The sequence below is a fragment of the Palaemon carinicauda genome, chromosome 32 (genome assembly GCF_036898095.1).
Source record: "Palaemon carinicauda isolate YSFRI2023 chromosome 32, ASM3689809v2, whole genome shotgun sequence".
Taxonomy (NCBI): domain Eukaryota; kingdom Metazoa; phylum Arthropoda; class Malacostraca; order Decapoda; family Palaemonidae; genus Palaemon; species Palaemon carinicauda.
Genome location: NC_090756.1, coordinates 1,317,518 through 1,337,547, shown reverse-complemented (window position 1 = coordinate 1,337,547; position 20,030 = coordinate 1,317,518). Strand labels below are relative to the sequence as shown.

General features: G+C 34.9%; 1 protein-coding gene across 3 annotated transcripts in view; it reads right to left on the bottom strand.

The window, feature by feature from the left end:
- Nucleotides 1-1,194: 1,194 nt before the first annotated feature.
- LOC137625697 (neurotrophin 1-like) overlaps nt 1,195-20,030 on the bottom strand; it is a 30,193-nt gene continuing 11,357 nt past the window's right edge. Inside the window, exons 3-8 of one of the 3 annotated variants that reach the window (XM_068356601.1) lie at nt 12,725-12,787; nt 11,602-11,679; nt 5,931-6,012; nt 3,494-3,616; nt 2,552-2,686; nt 1,195-1,961 (exon numbers count right to left, since the gene is read on the bottom strand). In XM_068356601.1, the coding sequence (XP_068212702.1) occupies nt 1,781-1,961; nt 2,552-2,686; nt 3,494-3,616; nt 5,931-6,012; nt 11,602-11,679; nt 12,725-12,787 (662 nt within the window). In that variant the 3' untranslated portion in view covers nt 1,195-1,780. The remainder of the gene's footprint in view (nt 1,962-2,551; nt 2,687-3,493; nt 3,617-5,930; nt 6,013-11,601; nt 11,680-12,724; nt 12,788-20,030) is intronic. The other 2 variants (XM_068356602.1, XM_068356603.1) reach the window with 2 other exon arrangements.

The following is a 20,030-nucleotide window of genomic DNA, read 5'->3' as shown; positions in this document are numbered from 1 at the left end:
TGAAGAACATATTGCTTTACTTTACTTTAATTTGATAGAGAGAGAGAGAGAGAGAGAGAGAGAGAGAGAGAGAGAGAGAGAGAGAGATTTTAATTAAACAACGGAATCACCGAGATCAATAAATAGCGGTTTGGTACTGAAATTATACAAACTACTGTGTCAGAGAGAGAGAGAGAGAGAGAGAGAGAGAGAGAGAGAGAGAGAGAGAGAGAGAGAGAGAGAGAGAGAGAGAGAGAGAGAGAGAGTTAAAATTTCTTCTGGCTCTGAGATGGCTGTCGCTAATTTGTTTTTGGCGCTGAAATGACCAGGCGGTGAACTGGTGGTGCTGAACTGGTGGCGCTGAACTGGTGGCGCTGAACTGGTGGCGCTGAACTGGTGGCGCTGAATCGGCGGCGCTGAATCGGCGGCGCTGAATCGGTGGCGCTGAACCGGTGGCACTGAACCGGCGGCGCTGAGCTGGCGGCGCTGAATAGTACCTAACCCAGCAGGGGAATCCCACTCTCTACAGGACCTCTACTCGTTATATCTTGTTTGTATTCAACGTTTCATATCACGTATTGCTCATTTACTGTTAAATATTGATGAGGAGAGACAGTTACCCATCTAGTAAACCCAAAGTATGTGATATATACCAACCATATAACTCATACAATATTGAATAAATAACATCTTTATCCCATCCCATACATGTATTTTCAAACTGTAGAAATATTCTTAAAGATTGAAAACGACCACGTTCAAGAAAAGTAAAATAGTTGAAAACAATATGAAATATGAGATACAAAATACAAGAGTGAAGGTATAGGTAATGAAAATTCATTGAATTAAGAACTAAAAACATATCAACAAAGAATAAAAACAATTCTAAACATCATAATCTTGTTTTGAAGATTTTTAATGCAATTACATTCATTTGTGAAAATAAAGCCACATTTTCTTTAAAAAATATACATAAGTGACAGCTTTCAATGTTTTGATTAGTAAAGAATTAAAAGTTTTATCAGAATATATGTATAAAAACACGCTTAGAGAAGAAGTAAAATATTGTCTAATAAACACAAGTGAAATTATGAAAATCACTAAAAATACATTTTTTAAAAATATTTTATTTCTTCCCAAAATTTTGTTAGGTTTACGCAACGCGGTAGGACTGTTTTACCTTATCTAAAAAAAATTCAGTTTTTTTTTTCAAATATATTTATATAAAATATTATAAAAATTTTATGCAAAATACATGGCTGCATTATTTATGTAATTTGTTAATCGTTAAACAAATGTGACAGGTTTACAATGTAGGTGAAATATCACTTTTCTTTTTCATTTTTTCAAGAAGAAAATTTATTTATAGAAATATTTATAACCTATCATTGCAATAAACATGACCGTATAAACATTTTAAAGCATTTTGGCTGTCTTCTAGTGCTATGAAATATTCCACCTAGCCAAAAATATCCGGATAATATATGAATTTAAAAAAAAATGTATGGCCCCACAAACTTTTAAAAGTTCATAAAATTATTTTTCAGATCTATAAAAAATTCAAAAAATGAGTATGCCCCCCACCACCAAACTTAAAAAAAAAATAAAAAAAAAATATGAAATATGTATGAATTTTGAAAAAACGTGTACGTCCCCCACCAGCTTTCAAAAGTCCACAGAATAATTTTTAAGGAATTATCAATATCACCAAACCCGACTGCTCCCATGTAACAAGTGAAACAACAAAACGCTATGAAATCTATCTCTCCCTTTTTGGGGAAAGATATGCCAAAAACCACTTCTAGTAATAGGTGAAATCTTCAACGAAGCAAGAACAGGCCGATGGTACTTTGAAGACATCAACGGTGGGCCTGTATGTAGGTCGGTAGGGGTCCAAGCAGAGTAGTTTCACATAGTTGTATCTTTGAACGCATTTGGACTTGTAACAAGGAGGAAGGTACTCACATCTCTTGTCCTTGTACCTGTAACGAAAGAGATGTAAGCTTGTATTACTTGTACTGGCTGTTGAATTCAATTATTGCATATATACATATGCATAATGTATATATATCTTTAGAAAGAGAGAAAGACATTACAAGACCCAAGCTCTTGCGTTTACGGGTGCCATGGCTAAGAAGAGGTATGGCTCTTGATTCACATTCGTCAGGTGCGTGGCTACCTCTCTGACCTACAGCGCACCAGTCCGCCTAGCTGTTAAAGAGTAGTGTGGCATGCAACCTCATCTCTGAAGATATTATTGAGAAACCCAGAAAATATACAAATATACTGATATGGAGCCGTCGCTATCTCTCTGACCTACAGCGCACCAGTCCGCCTAGCAGTTAAAGAGTAGTTTGGCACGCAACCTTACCTCTGAAGATATTATTGAGAAACCCGGGAAATATACATATATACCGATATGGTGCCGTCCCTCCATAATTTGGAAGGGATCACTGTATATATATATATATATATATATATATATATATATATATATATATATATATATATATATATATATGTGTGTGTGTGTGTGTGTGTGTATCTATCTATCTATATCTTTCTTCCTCACCTGCATGTCTCCACACGGATAGACTGTGGGAACTTGTCTGTGTTGATAACGGCCACCCATTCTCCATGGAGGTTCTGTGCCCAACCTGGTCGTAGATATTGAATGGAGCTCTCGCACACGAAGTGGCCACCACCCCTGTTAACAACAACGATTAGAGAAAAGGATAATAACAACTCGAAATTTTATCAACATCCTCCAAAATATCTGATAATTCCACATTCCATCTAGGATCCTCGGTGTGATTGGTAGCATATTTGCTTAATAAGTAAGAGGTCCCAAGTTTGACTCACTTATGGTTAGACATTCTCTATTGATTTGTGGCTCTGGTGGCTTAAGAAGTGGATCAGGTACCATGTATGTGTGTGTGTATATATATATATATATATATATATATATATATATATATATATATATATATATATATATATATATATATATATATATATATATATATATATATATATATGAATTAGGTGTTTGGTCTCATGCTCATCCAACTGTGTTTTAATCCACAACAGTCAACACACCACCAGGTACCTAATCCACTTGCTTAGGCCAAATAGACGTAGATACTATTTAAAGGAATATGCACAAGGGATTTCGGGCTTTCTCTGGGATCGAACCTGGGCCTCTAACTGGCTAGGAAAGTGCCATAATAATTAGACAACAAATTATGAATTATATTTACAGAGAGAGAGAGAGAGAGAGAGAGAGAGAGAGAGAGAGAGAGAGAGAGAGAGAGAGAGAGAGAGAGAGAGAGAGAGAGAGAGAGAGAGAGGTTTTGGTGGGAGAAGATGCCTTTGATAGAAGACATAGGAGAGGAAGGACACATCAGGCAACTGACCCCTTAATGTAAGGATAACGGAGAGAGAGAGAGAGAGAGAGAGAGAGAGAGAGAGAGAGAGAGAGACGCGCACGGGCAGCCTCGCCCTTCCAGCTTACCTGTGACTGTGGAGTGTTCGATTATCGTAGTAGATGAGGTCACTCGGAGGGAACTGATAGAGGTCACTGTACAGATGCCTCACGTCGTTGTAAAACCGATCAATGATGGTGTTTACTTTATCCCTGGAATATGGCGAGGAGAAAAAAACATTTAAGAACATTCGTAACGTCTCCTCCTGGTGTTTGCCAGTGGTGGGTTCGAGTCCCGCTTCAGACTCGTTAGTCCCATTAGTTTCTGCTACCTTACCATCCTTGTGAGCTAAGGTTGGGGGGTTTGGGGGATCCTATAGGTCTATCTGCTGAGTCATCAGCAGCCACTGCCTGGCCCTCCCTGGTCCTAGCTTGGGGGGGAGAGGAGGCTTGGGCGCTGATCATGTAATATATGGTCAGTCTCTAGGGCAGGGTTACCAGATTATTTCCACTGGATTATCATACATGAACCTTAAAATTGTCGTTTTTTAAACCAAAATTATCGTACACACTTTGAACAAGATTATTAAGGAGTAACATATATAGCTTATTTCGAGGTATTTTAGCATAATTGCTTAATCAAACACACACACATACATTGTATATACCCAAAGTATGTATCGTACATCGTACCGGACCCAAAATAATCGTACATGTACGATAACTATCGTACGAATGGCAACCCAGCTCTAGGGCATTGTCCTGCTTGCTAGGGCAATGTCACTGTCCCTTGCCTCTGCCATTCATGAGTGACCTTTAAACCTTTAAAAGCGTACAGAGGGAAAACATTTGAGGTATTTCCCCATACTAAAAGGATATCACTGACATGGAAAACTGATTGCAATATAGCTGTTGATGTTATAAATAGGGAGGGTTAAAAGCTATGTTCCTAAATCTTCATTCCTAACTGATAATCATCCCGATTAATCAGCTTTGGAAGAAGAAATCATCCTAGCTCTGGAAACTCCCTGTCTCGACATATTTCTTTTTGGGTTACTTTTTAAAATGAAAAATCAAATTTAATATTTTTGCCCTGAGGAATTTTTTTCTTTTTTTTTTTATCACTGGATTCTAAAACTTCACTTTTACCTGTTAATCATCCTGACCTATCTGCTTTGGGGGAAGAAATTATCCTAGCTCTGGCAACCCCCTATTTCGCCATATACTCCTTTAAGGGTTATTTTTTAAAGTGAAAAATCAAATTTGATATTTTTGCCTTGAGTTTTTTTTTTTTTTTTTAGAGCAACATTCGTCGTGCAGAGTTTATCAAAAATATTTACATAACAGGGATCTCTGTCAATATGCCTTCTGATTTCTTTTCCTCGCTGGGCTATTTTCCCTGTTGGAGCCCTTGGGCTTTTAGCATCCTTTTCGAGCTAGGGTTGTAGCTTAAGGCTTATGTAATGCTTTTTTGAAGTCACTGGTGAAAGCCTAATTTCAAGAAGCATCGGTTACCAAATTGTTGATCGTGGGAACAGAGGGGAACTAGAAGGGCACTTAGTAGAGCGCAGACCTCCGCCGCGGCTGCTTATTCCTAAACCTTTTGCTTGACCTTAACCTTGACCTTTGACCTTAACATGTATCATTTAGCGTGGATTTTCATACTCTCAAATATGAACCAAGTTTGAAGTCTATGTGACAACGATGTCCAAACCTATGGCTGATTACGTGAATTGGACATTTTGCTTGACCTTTGACCTTGACCTTTCAAAATTTAATCATTTCCAGCTTTTTACTTAAGAGTTGATCCGTGCAAGTCATTACTCTACAATTAAAAAAGTTGTTCACAAACAAACACACACACTGAAAAATAACACAAACACAATCAAACACACAAACAAGGGGTAAAACATAACCTCCTTCCAACTTCGTTGGCGAAGGTAACAAGTGGGGAAAGTTTACATGCATTTACAGCGCGGCTAATCCAAACTTCTCTGGTACTTGCAGCGAAATCAATAAAAGTCTGAGGAACTTAAAAAGTTCAAACTTGCAGCGAATGTTTTTTATGTTGAACAGGCTGACATAAGTTTCTCTTCTCTTCATAGTTTGTTTATAAAAGATCTATTTTAATGTTACTGTTCTTAAAATATGTTATCTTAATTGTTCATTAATTCTCTTGTAGTTTATTTATTTCATTATTTCCTTTCCTCACTGGGCTATTTTTCCCTGTTGGAGCCGTTGGTTTTATGGTATCTTGCTTTACCAACTAGGGTTGTAACTTAAGTAGTACTACTACTACTACTACTACTACTACTACTACTACTACTACTACTACTACTACTAATAATAATATACAGATCCAAACAGTGAAGCCAATGGACAATAAACATATACAGGGAACTCAAAGTGAGATTTACAGATAATTACAGAGACCACTGCAAAATGTACAGACACAAGAAAACTACAGAGAGACCAATGCAAAATGTACAAATACAAGAAAACCAATTCAAAATGTACAGGTACTTACAGGGGATACAGTTGATTGTAGGTACAGTAGTCCTCATCTATGGCACAGTCGGGTCTATGGGTTGTAACAAGCACAGGTCGCCCTGAAATAAAAATAAAAAATTGTTTTTGATCAATCATTTAATGAATATTCACGTCAGTTCAAGGCAATTTACTCGTGGTATGATATATATATATATATATATATATATATATATATATATATATATATATATATATATATATGCGTGTGTGTGTGTGTGTGTGTGTGTGTGTGTGTGTGTGTGTGTGTGTGTGTTATTCCCAGGTAGTTATAAAAATGTTACGAAATGCAAAGTTTTTTAGGCATAGGCTAAATCATAGGATTGGAAAATCTATAATTTAAACATTTTTGGAAGATATTTCAAGCATCGATAATTTGTTCATCTTTAAAAGTTTTATATTTTAATTTCTGTATAAGGAGATTCTCCTAATTGAAATCTTCATCCTTTTGACGTTATTTTGGATATTTTGCTTGACCTTGACCTTTGACTTCGACCTTGACTTTTGACCCTGACCTTCCAAAACTTAATAATTTCCAGATTTTTACATAACAATTAATCCCTGCAAGGTGCATTACTCTACGATTAAAGTTGTGGACCGGAAGCTGTTCACAAACAAACATTCACACAAACTAACACAAACACACAAGCAGGGGGGTAAAACATAACCTCCTTCCAACTTCTTTGGCGGAGGTAAAAGATTCTTTTTTATTATCATTATTAAAATTATTATTATTGTTGTTATTATTGTTATTATTATTAAAATTATTATTATTATTATTATTATTATTATTATTATTATTTTTATTATTGTTTTTATTATTATTATTATTTTTATTATTATTATTAAAATTATTATTGGAAAGTTATAATTCAACGCTAATAATATTTTTATTTAATTAATTATTGTACCTATTGATAAACGCACACACACACACACACACACACACACAAATTTTGTTTATTACCATTATCATGTGGCCTGAATGAATGTTGGCTTCAAAGAAAATCCGTAAAAAAAGTCACTGACATATTCCCTCTCCAGTAACTAGTTCAAGGATAAACACCAGTATTACGTCAAACCCTTTGACATATACTATCCCATACAAGACATCACGTGATAGATTTTTTTTTTATTAGTGACTATTTTTTTTTAATAAGTTGAATATTTTTGACATTTTGACAAATACTGGAAAATGCAAAGCTCCGGAGGGACAATACGAGACGAGCTGAAAGCCAAGTACCGAATCTTTAACAAAGGAGGGACGATTCGACGTTCTCATGGGAAGAAGAAGAAGAAGAAGAAGAAGAAGAAGAAGAAGAAGAAGAAGAAGAAAAGGAGGAGGAAGAGGAGAAGAAGAAGAAGAAGAAGAAAAGGAGGAGGAAGAGGAGAAGAAGAAGAAAAAGAAGAAGAAGAAAAAGAAAATGAGGAGGAGGAGGAGGAGGAGGAGAATCTTAAACATTTCCCGTTTAAAGGTTTAAAGGTCGCTCATGAATGGCAGAGACAAGTGACAGTGACATTGCCCTACCAAATGCCATAAAGACTGACCATATATTATATGATCAGCGCCCAAGCCTCCTCTCCATCCAAGCTAGGACCAGGGAGGTCTAGGCAGTGGCTGCTGATGACTCAGCAGATAGACCTATAGGCTCCCCCAAACCGCCCAACCTTAGCTCACAAGGATGGTAAGGTTGCAGACAATAATGGCACTAACGAGTCTGAGCGGGACTCGAACCCCCGACTGGGAAACACGAGGCAGAGACTTTACCGATCCGTGAAGAACCTTATGCAGAAGAAGAAGAAGAAGAAGAGGAGGAGGAGGAGGAAAAGAATCCTTAAAAAATTTTCCGTTGTGTCAATGAAATCCTCCTTGAAGTACCTCATGCATGAGTAATGTCATCTTACTCCATCTTACTCTTAAGTGAAAAGGAGCAGCTTTCGAGTAACGTACCCCCCTCCCCCCCCACCCCCCACCCCCAAGAGCCAGGGGGAGAGTAGTGCTACCAACAAAGGAGGTGAGGAAGGGTAGAGGTTTGGGGTGGGGGTGGGGGGGGGTTCGAGTTCCTTGAAGTGAAAGGAAGGGTAAATAAAACATTGATGTCACTATTACAGAAGGTAGAAAAAAAATTCTCTCTCTCTCTCTCTCTCTCTCTCTCTCTCTCTCTCTCTCTCTCTCTCTCTCTCTCTCTCTCTCTCAAAAAAAAGAAAAAAAAATCTCTCTCTCTCTCTCTCTCTCTCTCTCTCTCTCTCTCTCTCCTCTCTCTCTCTCTCTCTCCACAATTGGCTAACCATAAATTTTTCTCCAAGTATATATTTCTATTAGATTATTAAGCAATCTCTCTCTCTCTCTCTCTCTCTCTCTCTCTCTCTCTCTCTCTCTCTCTCTCCACAGTTGGCTAACCATAAATATTTCTCCAAGTATATATTTCTATTAGATTACTAAGCAATCTCTCTCTCTCTCTCTCTCTCTCTCTCTCTCTCTCTCTCTCTCTCTCTCTCTCTCTCTCTTCACACAGTTGGCTAACCATAAATTTTTCTCCAAGTATATATTTCTATTAGATTATTAAGCAATCTCTCTCTCTCTCTCTCTCTCTCTCTCTCTCTCTCTCTCTCTCTCTCATACAGTTGGGAAACTAAATTTTTCTCCAAGTATAAATTTATATTTGATTATTAACCTCTCTCTCTCTCTCTCTCTCTCTCTCTCTCTCTCTCTCTCTCTCTCTCTCTCTCTCTCTCTCTCTCTCTCTCTCTCTCTCTCTCTCATTTTCTTGTCTTTTCTTAAGACCCGGAATCCTTTGGATGTAAGAGTACTGAATAAACGTCAGACATTGTGATAAGGAATCTGAAATCTGGAAGACGAAACTGAAGGAGACCCTTTTTTTTTTTTTTTTTTTTTTTTTTTTTTTTGAATGGAACCCAAGCTAGTTTTTCTTTCTTTCTTTTCAACTAAGAAATTCCCATCTGCGTTATGTAAACGAAGAAGACATTGTTGTGTTGATAGAATTGGTTTCTGGGGGAATACTGATTCCTGAGAATGTAATGACCATTGTCGTGTCAAAGGTCACGTTGGATAATTCACTGGTTCAAGGGCCTGACCTTTGCCCTATATTTTTAAACTCCAGGTTTTAATACAGCTATTTTAAATGACCGATTGAATTTTTAAATTCATCCTAAGGCTTTTCTGTTATTCAAAAAAGAAAAAAAAATATAAAATTGCTCTATATATATAAACTCTAGTTTTTATGACCAATTGAATTTCAAATTCATCCAATTTTTTTTGTTATTTAAAATAAAGATCCCTTAAATTTTAAACTCTAGTTTTTAAGACCAATTGAATTTCAAAGTCATATAATGTTTTTCTGTTATTTAATGAAAAACTGTCCTATATTTATTAATTCCAGTTTTTAATACACTTATTTGAAATGACCAACTGAATTTCAAATTCATCCTAAAGATTTTCTGTTATTTAAAAAAAGAAAAAAAAAGATAAATTGCCCTATGTTTATAAACTCGAGTTTTTAAAACAGCTATTTGAAATGACCAATTGAATTTCAAATCCAGCGTTACCATTTCGTTTATGAAAAATCAGTTAACACTTTAGACTGCTCTGAGCCTCTGAGGTAAAAAAAAAAAAAAAAAAAAAAAAAAAAAAAAAAAAAAAAAAAAAAAAAAAACTTTTATTTAAGATAATGTGGCTTGTTATTCGCACATGCTTAGTTAGGCTTATTGTGCATGCATAATGAATATTATTTACCCATATGAACTTCAGCTTAAGCCGTTGATAGAAGCCATTAGAGAGGATGCATCAGGCAACCGATCCCTTAATGTAGGGATAAAGGTTGGAAAGAAGAGAAGTCTTAAACCTGTATGCGTATATGCAATTAGTCTTATTTATATCTTATTTATACGCACTTGTCTTGCTTGTACATTTGCCTTCCGCTTATATGTACACGTACTCCGGCGTATTTGCACGTAAGCTTATCTGTACACGTACTCCGGCGTATTTGCACGTAAGCTTATTTGTACACGTACTCCGGCGTATTTGCACGTAAGCTTATCTGTACACGTACTCCGGCGTATTTGCACATAAGCTTATCTGTACACGTACTCCGGCGTATTTGCACGTAAGCTTATCTGTACACGTACTCCGGCGTATTTGCACGTAAGCTTATCTTTACACGTACTCCGGCATTTTTGCACGTAAGCTTACCTGTACACGTACTCCGGCGTATTTGCACGTAAGCTTATTTGTACACGTACTCCTGCGTATTTGCACGTAAGCTTATCTGTACACGTACTCCGGCGTATTTGCACGTAAGCTTATCTGTACACGTACTCCGCCGTATTTGCATGTAAGCTTATCTGTACACGTACTCCGGCGTATTTGCACGTAAGCTTATCTGTACACGTACTCCGGCGTATTTGCACGTAAGCTTATCTGTACACGTACTCCGGCGTATTTGCACGTAAGCTTATCTGTACACGTACTCCGGCGTATTTGCACGTAAGCTTATCCGTACACGTACTCCGGCGTATTTGCACGTAAGCTTATCCGTACACGTACTCCGGCGTATTTGCACATAGGCACTCAAGCTTATTTGCGCATGCTCACTGGAGGTAATTTAAGCGTGCACCCTTGGAATAATTTGCGAATGTGCATTTGAACTTATAAATGCAATGCCACTTACCTTTAGTTTTCATTCTCATTTAGGCTTATTACTAGCCTCCTGGCTAGTGCAGTAGCAACGTGTTCGCCTAGCATTCGCATGCCAGCAGATCGATCCCAGCCCGGGACCGTGAGTTTTAGCTGTTTACTGGGGAGGTCACTGCTGTGGTTTGCCACCATAATGGGGGATTTAGCATCTATTCTGATAAAGCTAGAACTGAAATCAAGGTTGTTGTGGCCTGATTGGTAACGTCTCTTCCTGGTGATCGCCAGATGGTGGTTCGAGTCCCGCTCAGATTCGTTAGCTCCTTTAGTGTCTGCAACCTTACCATCCTTGTGAGCTAAGGATGGGAGGTTTGGGGGGAGCCTATAGGTCTATCTGCTGAGTCATCAGCAGCCATTATCTTGCCTTCCCTGGTCCTATCTTGGGTGGAGAGGGACTTGGGCCCTGATCATATATGGTCAGTCTCTAGGGCATTGTCCTGCTTGCTAGGGCAATGTCACTGTCCCTTGCCTGTCCTATCTTGGATGGAGAGGGACTTGGGCGCTGATCATATATGGTCAGTCTCTAGGGCATTGTCCTGCTTGCTAGGGCAATGTTACTGTCCCTTGCCTATCCTATCGTGGGTGGAGAGGGACTTGGGCTCTGATCATATATGGTCAGTCTCTAGGGCATTGTCCTGCTTGCTAGGGCAATGTCACTGTCCCTTGCCTATCCTATCGTGGGTGGAGAGGGACTTGGGCTCTGATCATATATGGTCAGTCTCTAGGGCATTGTCCTGCTTGCTAGGGCAATGTCACTGTCCCTTGCCTCTGCCATTCATGAGCGGCCATTTAACCTTTTAAGCCTTTACCTTAACCTTATTAGTGCATTACAATTTAAGGGTTATTACTTAAGCTTAGCCTTCATCACATGCTGAGTTGATTACACACATGCACTTACTTTCACTGATTACTTAAGCCTATCTTCACACAGGAGCCTTACCTGCAGGTGGCTGTAGAGGAAGAACTGGGGACAGTCCTAGAGACACTCCCAAAGGTCCTGATGCAGATAATCCTAGTGCTGAAAGAAATCATATATAAGTAATTGACCATAAGTGGGTAAATATATCCCAATATTTTAACATTTTATCTAAATTTTCATTGATTTGGTACTTCTTGAAAAACTATTCTATTATCTATCTATCTATTTACCAAGGCACTTTCCCAAAATGGGGGGGGGGGGGTAAGCCGACATAAAAAAAAAGGAACAAAGGGGGACTTTTCCTCTCTTCTCTCCTCCCAGCCTGACGAGGGACTCAGCCGGGTTTGACAGGTACTACTATTATGTTATTATATCATTTTTTATTAAGATTTCCACCTAAGAACCTCTGTTTGCTTGAAGACGATTTAAAAGGACCTATTTTCACATTAAGATAATTGAACATTTAATCATATCTTTAAGAAAAAAACAGTTGGAAAAGGAATGTAGGTTCCATTTTGTCTTGAATTCTCATTCTGTCCTTAAGGAAATTTTCTTATCAACGTGATTATGAAATCCACTTGTCTTTGCTCAAAGACAACTTTCTTTATATTGAAAGCAGGAAAAGTCTGTCTTGAATAGATTTTCTTATCAATATAAATATGAAATCAACTTGTCTTTGCTCAAAGACAACTTTGTTTTTATTGAAAGCATGAAAAGTCTGTCTTGAATAGATTTTCTTATCAAAGTGATAAGGATATTCACTTGTCTTTGCTCAAAAACAACTTTCTTTTTATTAAAATCATGAAAAGTCTCGTCCACAAGACAGGATTTGGAAGTCGAAAAATATTAGTCAACTATAGTCAATCTTTTATAAGGAGGTTTGTTCGCACCGACTCGCAGTGGTTCCCTATTAGCTTGGAAAAGTTTCCTACTATCTGATTGGTTAGAATGATCTTGTGAAACCAATCAGCGACCAGGAGACTTTTCCGAGTGAAAAGGGCACCCCTGTGAGTCGGTGCAAATCTGCCTCACTAAATAGAATTGACTTTAGTGAGTGATGCAAAGCTCGTGAGACCTTTGGAATATACTCTATTCTACTTTCCTACTCAAGAAGTCAAACTTGTCTAATATACTTGATACTTACATCCAAATATGTGTTCAGCCCCAAAGGGAAAGATCTTGGAGGACCTCAGGAGAGCTGCTCGGTCTGGTTTTTTTGGCAATTGGGGAAAAGGAACCACAGGATTATTAATTACAAATATTTACAAGAAGAAGAATTACCTATAGTCCATTTCTTTTAGCGAGGCAGGTTTGCACCGACTCGCAGCGGTGCCCTTTTAGCTCGGAAAATTTTCCTAATCGCTGATTGGTTAGAATTATCTTGTCCAACCGATCAGCGATCAGGAAACTTTTCCAAGCTAAAAGGGCACCGCTGCGAGTCGGTGCAAATCTACCTCGCTAAAAGAAATGGACTATAGAGTTGTGTATTTTTAGTCTGTGGTGGTGATAGTGAAGTGGTGATCTGGTGGTGCTTTTAAGCCGTGTTGGTGATATTAGTGGAGGTGTGTGTGCTGGTGGTGTTGAAGGCCTGGATTTGATGGTGATAGCTGTGTTGCTGATGGTGATAGTGTTTTAGGTGGTGTTAGATATGAAGGTCTGGAATTTCAGTGTAAATTAGATTTTTCATTCAATACAGATTATGTATATATATATATATATATATATATATATATATATATATATATATATATATATATATATATATATTATTTTTATATATATGAATAAATAAATATATATACATATATATATATATATATATATATATATATATATATATATATATATATATATATATATATATATTTATATATATAAATAATATATATATATATATATATATATATATATATATATATATATATATATATATATATATATATATATATATATATATATATGTATGTATATTTGTATGTGTATACATATAGAGTATATATATATGTATATATATATATATATATATATATATATATATATATATATATATATATATATATATATATATATATATATATATACAGTATATATATTTATGTGTGTGTGAGTATACATGTATGAACAGAAGAATGCAAGATTGTAAATTATACACAAACAGTGTATGTATATAAACAAAATTAAAATGATCTTAATAAACAATTAGAATGCATTAGAAAATATTTCAGAAAATTAAATGACAGAAGCCACAAGAGAATATCTTATCCAAAAATCAAAATCAAAATCAATATGCTTAACAATAAAAACAGTTGACAGAAGGAATAAGATTTTGTTTTGAAATTGAAATAGTGATAAGAACATTATGCTCATAACATTTTGCCTTATTGAAGAAGGTTGTGACTCAAAGACAGGATGAAAGCAACTGAGTATTAAATTTATGACAGAACACTCCTTTATATACAAAAACTCAATGTAACAGGAAATTTCCTGTTCAACCGACACCGCACCGGTTAACAGTTAACGGTGAGAAAAACAGACATGTTATTTCAGGTCCTTATCAGTGTGAGGGGAGAGCGAAGGTACAAGCATAATATATACACAAAATGAAATGTCGTTACTATGTACGATCATGTGACACACAGTTGGTACACTGTCAATACGTTATCATTAGGGTTAAGTAAACCATAGTTTTTCCAGCATATTGCAGTTGAATTATAAGGGCTTAAGGGCCAAATATGAAGAACGGTAACAGCTGTTTGATTGACAGACACATTGGTTTGCGAATATTGATAAATTGAAAATATATGATTATTTTCGAAAAAAAAAATAATATCATGGACATCATCTCATTTGTAATTGGTGTACAAAACAACAACAACAACAACAACAACAGCTAGTTTCATTAAGGTATTTGTATATTATAAACAAATTGAAAATATATGACTATTTTAGAAAAATCTTATCATGGATATCATCTCAATTGTTATTTACGTTATCTTGATAATTTGTGTACATAACTACAACAACAACAACAACAACAACAACAACAATATTATTATTAATATTATTATTATCATTATTATTATTGTGATAATTATTATTATGATTATTATTATTATTATTATTATTAGCTAAACTACAACCCTAGTTGGAAAAAGCAATATGCTATATGCCCAAGGGCCCGTATTATTATTATTATTATTATTATTATTATTATTATTATTATTATTATTATTATTATTAGCTAAACTACAACTCTAGTTGGAAAAGCAAGATGCTATAAGCCCAAGGGATCCAACAGGGAAAAGTAGGACAGTGATGAAAGGAAATAAGGAACTAAATAAACAACAACAACAACAACAACAACGGCTAGTTTGAAAATAAGATTTATATCCGTCCCCAGATGGCGTACCATAACTTTTACTTCCATAAATATGAAATATAAAATTGAATTAAGTTTATTCTGCGCCATTGTTATGAATGAGTCGTTCGCTATGAAAAATCATATTGAAAATATAAAAAAAACACATTTTTGACAATTCAATATATTTTCTTTCTTCCATTGACTTTACTCTATTCATGTATTCATTAACAAAATAAAAACGTTTTGACTTTTCGAATATATTTTTTTTTTACTCTTTCATTGTCACAGAAGATTCATCTATTATTGGAAACAGCTAACTAAGGAGAAACGATTTTTTATTGTTCGCTAGTTTTGTTTTTTGTTTTGTTTTTTTCATTGAAAATCAAATGTCAATATATCCCTAAATTATAAATTGATTGGAGATTTCATATCAGGATATCAAATTTCGATTAATGATGCTGTAAAAAAAAAGTAGTATTGATTTTGTGATGTCTGTTTTGATTTATAATATGTTTGTGTATAATTGTATGCATATAAAGTTTTTATAGTTTTCATAGAAAATATTTATTTTAATGTTGTTGCTACACTTGAAATATTTTATTTTTCTTCATTTCCTTTCCTCACTGGGCTATTTTCCCTGTTGGGGCCCCTGGGCTTATAGAATTCTGCTTTTCCAACTAGGATTGTAGCTTAGCATTTAATAATAATAATAATATAATTATATTTATAATTCACAATGTATTCACAATATATATATACTTATAATTATATAGATGATTATATATATAATTCACTATATTTTCACAATATATTCACAATATTTATGTATATAATTATATATATAATTCACAATATATTTTCACAATATATTCACAATATTTATGTATATAATTATATATATAATTCACAATATATTTTCACAATATATTCACAATATTTATGTATATAATTATATACATAATTCACAATATATTTTCGCAATATATTCACAATATATATGTATATAATTATATATACTGTATATAATTCAAAATATATTTTCTAGATCAAATATAATTTGATTTATTGGGCGAGTTATTTAAAGCCAAAGATCAATACTTCGAAAGATTCTTTTTCATCTGTGACTAATCATCTCAGTAAAAGTGGTACAGCACTTTGCTCACGTTTGTTCAGTTTGGGTCTGCGCAAAGACTACCAACCACTTGTGTAAACTACTGTAATTGGGCATCACCATCTGCTTGGGTATCTTTAAAAGGGCCTTTTATTATTATTATTATTATTATTATTATTATTATTATTATTATTATTATTATTATTACTTGCTAAGCTACAACCCTAGTTGGAGAAGCAGGATATTATTATTATTATTATTATTATTATTATTATTATTATTATTATTATTATTATTACTTGCTAAGCTACAACCCTAGTTGGAAAAGCAGGATGCTATAAGCCCAGGTGCCCCAACAGGGAAAATAGCTCAGTGAGGAAAGAAAAAAAAAGGAAAAATAAAAATAAAATATTTTAATAATATATATATATAAATATATATATATATATATATAAATATATATATATATATATATATATATATATATATATATATATATATATATATATATATATCGTGCTCAAATAGTAATAAAATTTTATCTCATACTGGGATCGAACCCTAGCCCCTTCAAATGGAAAGCATGAGTGCTACCAACCATGCCACCAGAAGCTCAAAAGAAGTCAGAACCTAAGTGTTATCTGCATCGTAGGATTTACCCAGTGAGACCTCACTCTCATACCAGCGATAAATAGATAGATAGATAGATAAGCATACGCATATTTTTATGACCACATTGAACTCTTAACCTAACCGGTTTCTCGTAGATTTTGTGAGTATATAAAGAACTTAGGTCATTATATCGACAGTAGGAAGTCAACAGGAAAGCTCGGTTTCCTCCCAGCCTGATGAGGAGGACCGAGTTGGGCCCAGTCCTATAAAACCCAAGTGAGTCGTTAGTAGTGAGTAGTGAGTCGACTATGGTGGGTTGCAACCAAGGCCGACGAAGTCATGGAGTCCCCTCCTTTGTAACATGATAATATATATATATATATATATATATATATATATATATATATATATATATATATATATATATATATATATATATATATATATATATATATATATATATATATATATATATATATATATATATACTTACTATATATTATTATTTTTATTATTATTACTAGTCAAGCTACAACCCTAGTTGGAAAAGCAAGATGCTATAAGCCCAAGGGCTCCAATAGGGAAAAAATAGCCCAGTGAGGAAAGGAAATAAGGAAATAAATAAATGGTGGGAACAAATTAACAATAAATCATTCTAAAAACAGTAACAACGTCAAAAACAGATATGTCACACATAAACTATAAAAAGACTCGTGTCAGCCTGGTCAACATAAAAACATACGCACAAACAAGTAACAAATGCATCCGTTTCTAGTCCACTGCAGGACAAAGGCCTCAGACATGTCCTTATTCGTATCTGGGATTTGGCCATTTCATCAGCACGTTGGCCCCATGCGGATTGGTGTTGGTGGGAGACTTTCATCTGATCGCTCACAGCAAACCAACCTGAGCTTTACTAATCAGGGCGATTAGTAAAGTTTTGCTGATCATGGCGATGCGCAAATAGTATTCTAGAAGTTTTATTCCAGCTGTTACCAAGTTGTGGAATGATCTCCCAGGACAATTATATCCTGTTCGTAATACTAGGCAGGCAGTTGATTCTAATAGCCAGGCCTTCTCCATCATGAGGCTCAATACTACACAGTATCCTAGAAGTTTTATTCCAGCTGTTACCAAGTTGTGGAATGGTCTTCCTAATCGGGTAGTTGAATCAGTAGAACTTCAAAAGTTCAAAGTTGCAGCAAATGTTTTTATGTTGACCAGGCTGACATGAGTCTTTTTATTGTTTGTATATGATATATCTGTTTTTGACGTTGTTAATAGTTTACATAGGACATATCTGTTCTGGCGCTGTTACTGTTTTTAGAATGATATATTGTTTATTTATTCTCATCATTTATTTATTTTTTATTTCCTTTCCTCACTGGGCTATTCTTCCCTATTGGAGCCCTTGGACTTATAGTATCCTGCTTTTCCAACTAGGGTTGTAGCTTGGCAAGTAATAATAATAATAATAATAAGGTGTATATATATATATATATATATATATATATATATATATATATATATATATATATATATATATATACACACACACACACAAATATATATATATATATATATATATATATATATATATATATATATATATATATATATATATATATATATATATATATATATATATATATAAAGATTCTGAAGTATCATCATCATCAAAACCGAAATATTTGACCCCAGTTGACCTCATCTCTCAAGAGATTCCCTCATTCCAGAAACATCATATTCCATTAGCGTCAACTTTTGTTCTTCTCTCCTGGAATCGGCCTCTGAGCTGGATTCGGATTCCTGGAATCTTCAATCCATTATTATTGTTGTTATAGTATTCATTTCATTTTGAAGCCATTCAGGTTTTGTAGATCAAAAATTCCGACGTCTGCCATTTTTTATGATATAGTCAATTCTTTTTAGTGAGGCAGATTTGCTCTTTGAGGTCGGAAATGTTTCCTGCTATCTGATTGGTTAGAATAATCTTGTCCAACCAATCAGCGATCAGGAAACTTTTCCGAGCGAAAAGGGCACCCCTGCGAGTCGGTACCAATCTGCCTCACTAAAAAGAATTGACTATAGTGCCTTCTGGAGCCCAGTTGAAAGTTTGGTGAACTAATCTCTCCTAGTAAGCTGAAATTGTTTATCAAATTATGCATATTATAATGATACAATGACAACGTCAGTAAAAGAATAGGTTATAGATAACATCAGTATTTATGTAATAACAATGGCAGTTTTTTGTTGGCCCACATAAGTATTTAGTTGTTATGACAAAGCAATGTCATTAATTTTTTTATTGAAAGATAAAGGTCTTTGACATGCCAAAGCAATGATTTTTTTACGAGTCAGTTTCATAATGTTATTTGAAACTGTATAATTACCTCCGCTAACGAAGTTGGAAGGAGGTTATGTCTTCGCCCCTGTTCGTGTGTTTGTTTCTGTGTGTGTGTGTATGTGAACAGCTTTCTGGCCACAATTTTAATCGTAGAGTAATGAAACTTGCAGGGATTAACTGTTATGTAAAAAGCTGGAAATTATTAAATTTTGGAAGGTCAAGGTCACGGTCAAGCCAGATGTCCAGTTCACGTAATCAGCCATAAGTTTGGACATCGTTGTCACAGAGACTTCAAACTTGATTCATATTTGAGTGTATGAAAATCTACGCCAATTAATACATGTTAAGGTCAAAGGTTAAGGTCAAGGTCAAGCAAGAAATAAGTTGCCGTGGCGGAGGTCAGCACTCTAATGAGTGCCCCTCTAGTTTACATTTGGAATGACACAGTATTACTTTCAATCATTACTAGCAGTTCTATCTTTAAGCTAAGGGGTCGGTTGCCTGGATGAGTCTTCTCCAATCATTTCTATTACAGTATCTCCTTCGACCAACTCATCCTAATCCTCCTTCGCTTTATTATACTGTCTAATTCCTAGTTTTAATTTTTGGTATATTTAGTTCATTTCTCCTAATGGTGTTTCTTTAAATATATAATAAGACTTTTCTATCCTGTATGATTATATAAATGATACGCAAAGTATATTTAGTTTATGTAATAAGTATTTACTATAGTCCAACTACAAAGAGTTGAGGCTGCTGTGTTGCCACTTTTCTAGGCTGCGGTGTTGCCACGTCTCTCCTCCCGCTGGTCAGTAAGTCCAGTATTATTTCAACCCTCTTCTGTTGAAAGCGACTTTGAGTGACAGCATATGTTCAGTGACCGTTATCTTTGCGACGCCAGTGAGCGAAAAAGTATATGAAAATAGTTTACACGAACCGTCAAAAAGGACGGCTAAATATATAGATATGCCCACATACGCACGTGTAATGCTCTATCACCAGGGTATGACTATATCCTC